This window comes from Myotis yumanensis, unplaced genomic scaffold (genome assembly GCF_028538775.1).
Source record: "Myotis yumanensis isolate MYYU_CA2020_CCGP unplaced genomic scaffold, mMyoYum1.0.hap1 SCAF_3, whole genome shotgun sequence".
NCBI lineage: Eukaryota > Metazoa > Chordata > Mammalia > Chiroptera > Vespertilionidae > Myotis > Myotis yumanensis.
The window spans coordinates 182,571,875-182,580,447 of record NW_027223754.1 but is presented as its reverse complement, the minus strand read 5'-3'; the positions used below and the strand labels follow the sequence as shown (position 1 = coordinate 182,580,447).

Here is an 8,573-nt window from a genome sequence, read left to right as displayed (position 1 = left end):
CCAGCTAGTTTTATATTTTAAGAATTAGAATAATGTGTATGCACAGGATATGACACAAAGCAGGTACTCAATTAGTGGCAGTTCTTATTATTCCCCTGCCTAGAAAGGGATCTTAAATATAGACAATCATAAAATAGTTGGGTGGGTGAATAAACAGTCAATTTCAGTGAGTTGCCTATTTTTCCAGACTGAGCTTAATTATTATTATTTCCTTTGGGAAGCTACCTAGCTACCCTTACCCCAAACATTTTCTCACTTAATAGTGTAGGTATCAGAGTCAGGTTGCTGGTGCTTGAATCTTGGCTCCACTACTTATTGTGTCTTGGATGTATCACATAAACTCTCAGCTGCCTCAACTATAAAATGGGGCTTACCAATAGTATCTACCTCATCGGGTTTCTGTAAAGGCTTACCACAAAAATGTATTTGTTAGATTGCCTGGCATGTAGTAAGCATTCAATAAACATTAGCAATCATTACAGGGCTATAAACCACATTTTATAAATTATTTTCTTGTGTAGTTCATGAAAATAAGCTTCGTGAGAGCAGTAACTTAGGTGTGTGTTTTTTCATAGTCTAAAACTATGCCCTGGGATCTGTAGGCCTTCATAAATAGTTGTTGAATGAATACCTACCTACCAAAGACACAGAGTGCCACAATTATATATATATATATATTTTTTTTTTTCCCCAAAAAATTAAGAACAGGGCTTTGCATAGAGTAGATGCACAACAGATATTTATTGATTGAAGGGATGAATGAAGATGATCAAATGTCAAATGACTCCAGACTACTGACAGTAGTGTATCCAGGAGGCAAAAAAGAGATTAAGGAATATTCCAGTATCTTTATAAACATTTTATTTAAAAATAAAAATTATAAACAAAATACAGAAAAATATTGACACCTGTGATAACAAGAAAATGACTCCTAATCTTTAGGGCAGTTTGTTATCCTGGAAGAGCAAAATCATGAGTTTTATAAAGAAATTTGATTGTGCAAAGGAAGAGTGTACTTTTTAAGGTTCATTTAAAACAGGTATTTGGCATTGACAGAAAAAGTATCCCTATGTATACATTCAACATTTTGCAGCATATTTACATTCAAGTTACATTTCCGAATTCTATGCCAAATACAGTCTAACTCACCATCAAAAGTCCCTAAGACATTACTAAAATTCTATTTGGTAGAAGTGCATTATTATTTTATTAGAAAATAATTTTATGTTCCTATTAGATCAATTATATTTTAACTATTTCAACAAAATTCACTGACTTTTTTTTCCCTGGTGAAGCCAAACCTCCTCTAGACGAATTAAGCACCAACTGAAATGGGACACTTATAAAGTTAAATAGTAATTTATTTTCCTCCCTCCTCAGAGATATCATTAAAACTTTCAATAAAAGGACACAGGCACTGATACCCTGTCTTCTTTCACAGTAGCTAAGACATATGGATGCAAGCAGTGGAATTGGAACTTCTTTTTAAAAGATGGCCGAAGCACTGCTCCCCTTCAGTTGTGACCAAATTCCTCATCAAAATAAAACGCATTAAGAAACCCACATCATTTTCTGAAAACTTTTCTCCATTTTCCCACACATCCCTCAAATCAGACCATTTCTTCATTAACAATTTGTGAATCTGTTGCTTAACTTTCTGAAGTTACATTAGGGCAGCTATCTTAGTTTCCTGATGATCTTCCCATTTCATTTTGTAAATTATGATTTTACTAAAATCAACAAAAATTACAAATATCACCCACCTACAGTTCTCTGAGAAATTTAACTTACTCATGAGGCCTGTCGGTCTAAGCTTGGCAAACAAAATGTCAAGATCAGAAAATTCTCATGCTTCCAAGAGATTCTAGACAAATCAAATCTACTCATAATGTATCAATTCTTTTTGAATTATCTCAGGTCAAGTTCAACTTTTTAAGAAGTCTAGAAAGATAATGACAAAACAATGGAGACAGATAAATGTCATGTAGCTGAGCTCTTTCTTTCTAATTTACTTCAGGTTGTAACGTCTCCTCCAGGACATGACGACTGGCAGTTGGCAGTAGGTGGCTGAGATGATACCACTTCTAATTCAGATTCACGGACAAAAATCACTGCATCACCACTTACATTTATAAGACACTGTGCCTATAAGAACAACGGGACATGTTCAGTCACAAATTCAACAATATGCTCATACTCGTCTGTTACTTTAGGGGCACCACATTCATTAGAGAAAAGATAGACAACCCACTAGAAAAATGAGCAAAGAAGGCAATTCATAAGAAAGTAAACTCAAAGAAACATTATAGTCATTTAATTTTTAAAGGACTCTAACAATTTTGAGTTATCTTAACAAAAATGATAAAAGAAATTTATTCTAAAATTTAACCTAAGCAGTACACTTTAGCCCCCATTAACAGAATTACATTACTTATTTAAAAACGAAACAAAGCAGTGTGGCCCCATTATGATGTACTTTTCACCAGCATGGCAGTGAGAACCTGATGGCATCATAATCCAAACTAGAAGAGGGCTTTTTGAATATATATATATTGATTGATTTCAGAGAGGAATGAAGAGGGAGAGAAAGATAGAAACATCAGTGATGAGAGACAATCATTGATTGACTGCCTCCTGCACACCCCACAATGGGGATTTAGACCGCAACTCAGGCTTGTGCCATGACTGGTAATCCAACAGTGACCTCCTGGTTCATAGGTTGATGCTCAACCACTGAGCCACGCCTATCAGGAGGCATTTTTAACTCTCCTCAGTCAGCCATCACTGTATTCCAAAGACCCACCAAGATGATGATGAAAAAAGTAGTAAATCAGAAGCCCAGTCTGCGTCGTCTCGCAGTCTGGGATCCCTCTCGCAGTCCCGGACCCCTTGTTCCTTACTGCCCGCCTGCTCACTGCTCCTTACCACTCAGCTCACTGCTCCTTAGCGTTGCCACGGAGGCGGGAGAGGCTTCCGCCACCACTGCTGCGCTAGCAGGGCCATGAGCCCGGCTTCTGGCTGGGCGGTGCTCTCCCTGTGGGAGCGCACTGACCACCAGGGGGCAGCTCTTGCGTTGAGCGCCTGCCCCCTGGTGGTCAGTGTGCATCAGAGCGACCAGTCGTTCTGGTCGTTCTGCCATAATGGTCGCTTAGGCTTTTATTATATAGATTCTTTAGAACATGTTCTAAGCATCGAGAATCAAAGAGCTTTATAAAGAGCAAATCTCTTTTACAGGGGAGGGTGGCAGGTGGGAAGGCCATGGGGGACATTCCCAGGTTCCCGGTCAGAGGTCTTTAGCTACCTCTTACCTGGTTCTTATTTGGATTCTCCATGAAGACACACTGCTTCATGATGTAGGAGACAACAGCATTCCCTCCTAATGCAGCAACATGAGCTCTCACCATTGCAAACACCTCAGCCACAAAAGCATGGAGAAAACCACTGACTCCTCCTTCCTACATAATAATGCACAGGAAAATCAAATTAGGTACTTGTATAAATAAATGTATATAAAATGTCAAAGAAGATATATTAAAACATCGTCAATGATCTTAATATAATGGATTATTTTAATGTCCTTCATGAGGACTTGTTGCATGAATGAACAAACCTTTACTGAACACATATCTACGATAGGGATTACTCTCCTTATTTTACAGATGATGAAGCTCAAAGAATTTGTTATGTGCCCATGACTAGCTATGATCACATAACTAGTAAATAAATGGCAGAGAAAGAATTCAAATTGTTCCTCCATCTTCAACATCTCCCTCTATCAAATCGTTCCCATTCTCCTTCAAATAAATTAATGATAAATATAAACAATAAAACCTCCCCGCTATCCATATCTCCCCTTCTGAACCATGTTCTAGTCATGTTTACCTTTTATCAGTTTCTCAAAAGTGTCAAGCACTTTCTCTGCCTCAGGTCTTTATATATGCTGCTCCTGAAGGTTCTAAGGATCGTTACCCAATTTTCTACCAGGATAACTCGTATCTAGTTCTTTAGGTCCTGGCTGAAATGGAACTTCCTCAGAGATACCCTCCCTAAATCTAAAGTGAGTTCCCCCGTTATATTTTCTAATGGCCTCTATTATATTACTTACTAACACGTAAGTATTTGTTTAATATCCACCATGCTCCAGTTTCACTAGACTGTGAATTCCATCAGGTCCGGGGCCCCATCTGTTTTGTTCATAAGTCTTATGATAATACTACTGTGGGAAATTTGGTAGGTCTAATTTAGAATCGATCCAGACAGGTTATTGGCGGGGGGAGGGATGTGTGTGTTACTTTTGGCAAAAAAAAAAATGAAACTTGTTTAGTTTTGTCACTAATATCTTCAATCATAGAAAATTCACAAAAATAATAAAATAACATCCATAAAATTACCTCACGTAGAGAAGTGGTTTCCCGAATAAAAAACATGTTAATTATCCCAAGATATTTCGTTATTTTTGCTCCAGGAATGAAAGAAAGAGGTGTCATCTTAACAACCCCAACTGTAGAATTTGCACAAGGTGGAGCAGAACGATTCCGGAAATTTCCTTCACTCATTGGACTTGCTTTTTCAACTGTCACAGCTAAAAATTGGAGAAAGAAGAGAAAGCACCAGGATCAGATGCCAGTAACTCAATTACACCCCCAAGGTTTCCGAGTAAGTGGTGACAACATTCAGCTGTCTGTGAGGCTAAGCCATGTCATGAAAGTCAAGAAATTATCATGCACTGCATGCAATTTAAAGAGAGAGAGAAAGAAAAACATAAGAGAAAATGCTGAAATGGAATTCTTTTGGAAGAAAAATGGCATTCCTGCAAAAGAAAATGTTGATGCGGTGTAGCTACACATACAATGATCGTTATAAAGTGAAGAAAAAGAAAAAGCGGCAGAGCAATTAAAAATTATCTGCTGTGGGAACAAATTATTACAAAGAGTGTGAAAGTTGTTATATTTCCCAGTTTTTTCTCCAACTTTTTCAGATGACTTCATCATTGTCAACTTGTAGAAAAACCTTGTTAACTAGTTGTAAAAGGTTTATTTTCCAAACCATTTTGATCAAACTCATAATTTTAAAAACTTAGAAATGACCTTGGCTATCTAAAAGTTGATTGTTATAAAATATAAATAATAATAGCTATCACTTATCAAATAACTATTATAAACCAGGCACATATATACATCTAATCCTTACAACAACCCAGCAACCTAGGTTTTATCCCCATTTTCAACCTGAGGAAATTGAGGCTCAGAGAAGTTAAATAACTTTCCCAAGGTCACACAGCTATTAAAATGGCACTTCTAAGATTCAAAACCAGATCAACAGGTTCCATATCCTGTGATCTTTCCTCTAAAAGATAGTTCTTTCCCTATTAATGTACTATAAACTCTGACACTCAAATACATTTACCTCAGAATCTACCAAAACACATGGAGTACAGATAAAGAGCATATGATGATCTTGATTCTAACAGTGAGATAAGAGTTTACTTTCTCTCTAAAAATACCTCATTCTTTCAGCCCTCTGGATACCACACTTGGTAAACTGACACATGCCATAGGCTAGATCAGTGGTTCTCAACCTTCCTAATGCCGCGACCCTTTAATACAGTTCCTCATGTTGTGGTGACCCCCAATTTCATTGTTACAAATTGAACATAAAGCATAGTGATTAATCACAAAAACAATATGTAATTATATATGTGTTTTCCGATGGTCTTAGGCAACCCCTGTGAAAGGGTCGTTTCGACCCCCAAAGGGGTCTCGACCCACAGGTTGAGAACCACTGGGCTAGACAGTACCTTGGGTGCTGGAATAGTATCTCTTCAATAAGAGAGCTGACAATTTCCTTCCACTAGAAGAATATAATATCTATTTATATACTTCTAAGAATACCTTCACAAAAAGTGAAATTAAAAAAGAATTCTACAGTTAAAATCAACAAATCTAAAGGCCCTTCAATAACTTCTGTTAAATGACCATTAGTCTGCAGCTTTCACACTCCAACACATGATTGATTCGCAATGTTATTACTGGGTGGAAAAGTCTAGCCTTCACCACTGGGAAATCAGGGATATGCTTCTCAGATCATAATGTGGTAGAAACATCCGCCTACTTGTCTTAATTGATCCGCGCCTTATGGTCTGAGCTTTCAGTTTAATGAGCTCTATCCAGCTGCTGCATCTGTCTGCAAAGGAACTGTAATCAACTGACGTTGCTGGAAACACAGACAGAAAACAAAAGAAAAAATATGTATGACGTCTCTTACTCGTCATAACACTCCTTCCGATGACGTAATTTAACTGTAATACAGAAAAAGAATGGTCCCTTTCAAGTCAGATAAGAGAGACAGTAAAGAGTCAAGCTTTAGACACTGATTTGTCCAAAACCAATTTCTCAGTTAGCTGGCTGAGCGTTTTTGGTGATGTCATAGTTGTGTAGTCTCTTAGAAAAACGGAAGTGGGGTTTAACAGAAATATCAGGACCACATACCACGTTTTAACTAACTTTCTCCCCATTCTTTTTACTTTACAATGTTTTAGCTGTTTATACTTTAGGACTTTAATTTGCAATCCAAACTTTGTGAATAATTGCCTTCCTATGTCTACTTTAAAATCAAAACAAAAAATAATGAGTCAAATATTGAATAGATGAAAAAAAAAATCACTCGTTGACTTATCTTTTATTAAAATACCTTCTTTCTACCAAGAGTAACAGGGAAGCCAAAGGATCGCTTCTGTCCATATTCTCTTTTCCATGTATGATTTTTGGCAACAAAGCTGCTGATAACACAGGGTAGGGTGGCAGGTGTGAACCTATCAAGTTCTCCTTCTAAAAGAATAACTTTTACTACTACTGAGCAAAAAAATATATATATATTTAAAAGCTAAACTTTTATTTTTAGAAACTGGAAAACTATGAAAATGCTTTAAATTTTTAAAATATTAGTTTTATTAATGTTTTTGAGACACATTCTAACTACAAGAAGGCCACATTTTGGTGTCTGAATTCCACTGTCCAGTGCATTTTTCCAATGTCTGTATGTTTATGCACCACCACACTAGAATTTCACACCTTGGTGACTATTTGATTAGACGAACTCACCTCTCTGTGCAGCTGGTATACCTGAGTTAGAACTTGCACTCTCCAGGTGTTCTAATAAGACAATATGAACAACATTAGCTTGGATGCTAAGTATAAATCAGTTTCTCTTCTTTGCTGTTTGTAAGTACTCTCTATAAGCCAGAAGAATAGGAGGAACTCTTTATGCCTTCATTGTAAAAGCAAACCAAATAGAAGTATTTCGATTTCTAATGCAATTTCTATTGACATATGAAAACTAGCTCAGTTAATAAATACCATGCCAAGGAAGACTACTTGTTAGTATAACACAAAAAGAGTTTCAGAAACTTCATAGGCATGAGAAAATATAAACACAGTAACAAATAGGATGAAAGCAGAATGTAAGAAAACTGAGCAGAGAAAAGGGTCGATGAATTGGGAAGAAAATCTGAAGTGAAATATGGAAGGGAAACATTTGTGTGGGGAAGAGCTAGTAAGATTAAAAATTACAGACAAGGCAATGACCGATGTCTCACAGACAAACACAAGCTCCTTACTAGCCATAACCCTCCCCCTGACCACCAACCCCTTCATTCGAGGACATCACTGTCAGCAACTTCCTCTGGTGGTATCAAGACTTTGTGGAACAAAAAAGTGACTGTTCTCCATAGAAATAACCAGGAATCCCAATCACTTCCTTTCCAGTACCTATAAAAATAGCATCCAGAATTTTCTCTGATATTTTATATTTTTTATAGATTTTTAAGGTATTGTACAAATTTAAACAGTACTATAAAAATCATCTATTTCTACTGTTCAGGATCTATCCACACTAGCACATTTGAATTTTTGTTTCAAAGAATTTTATAATTGAAGGAATAGTGTTGTCAAGTAGAAATAACCCATAAGAAATACTGAGAATTATTTGGGTCAGCCAATTGTTTTTTTAAATTTATAAACGAATTAATATTTTTTGTCTCTGCCTAATGGGTTGATCTTTTGGTACTATTCTTAAGTTAATAAAATTTATACTTTCCAAAAGTAAGATTTGTACAGAATGTTTCTGATAATTGGGTGTAATGGAAGTGTCTCCCATGCCGCCCTCCTCCCCCATTTTTATAGGTCAAGCGGCCACTAGCTAATACTGAGCGTGTACAATGGCTGACATGCCCCTTACAATAGAGAGCTGACAAATAAACAGGGTCACTGGGTGGGGTCCACAAAATGCCTGTGAGGGTGCTATGCTGTGGACATGCCCTGATAATCATGGCCTCAGACTGGAGATCCAGACAGGGAGAGTCCTCTGGATTCCGGATCCTGAGGGAACTGGAAGCCCAGGAGGAGATGGAATCTACAGGAAGAAGGCCAGACAGAGCTGACATCTTGAGGCCGATTAGATCTCTAGGGACAGCTCAGCACAGCAAGACCCAGTGCTGGGACAGCCAGAGACCTACCCCAGGCTTCCATGTCTCAGGAGGGTCCCAGGGTTCTCATATGCCCTTGGTGAGCATAGAA

The 8,573-nt window shown here is 37.3% G+C and overlaps 1 protein-coding gene across 19 annotated transcripts in view; it reads right to left on the bottom strand.

The window, feature by feature from the left end:
* Positions 1-844: 844 nt before the first annotated feature.
* The window catches only part of C2CD5 (C2 calcium dependent domain containing 5), a 92,223-nt gene continuing 84,494 nt past the window's right edge, over positions 845-8,573 (bottom strand). For 10 of the 19 annotated variants that reach the window (XM_070410561.1, XM_070410566.1, XM_070410564.1 and 7 more), the window contains 5 exons: positions 7,101-7,151; positions 6,112-6,213; positions 4,392-4,582; positions 3,309-3,455; positions 845-2,145 (listed from right to left, as the gene is read on the bottom strand). In XM_070410561.1, the coding sequence (XP_070266662.1) occupies positions 2,014-2,145; positions 3,309-3,455; positions 4,392-4,582; positions 6,112-6,213; positions 7,101-7,151 (623 nt within the window). In that variant the 3' untranslated portion in view covers positions 845-2,013. The remainder of the gene's footprint in view (positions 2,146-3,308; positions 3,456-4,391; positions 4,583-6,111; positions 6,214-7,100; positions 7,152-8,573) is intronic. The other 9 variants (XM_070410574.1, XM_070410570.1, XM_070410576.1 and 6 more) reach the window with 3 other exon arrangements.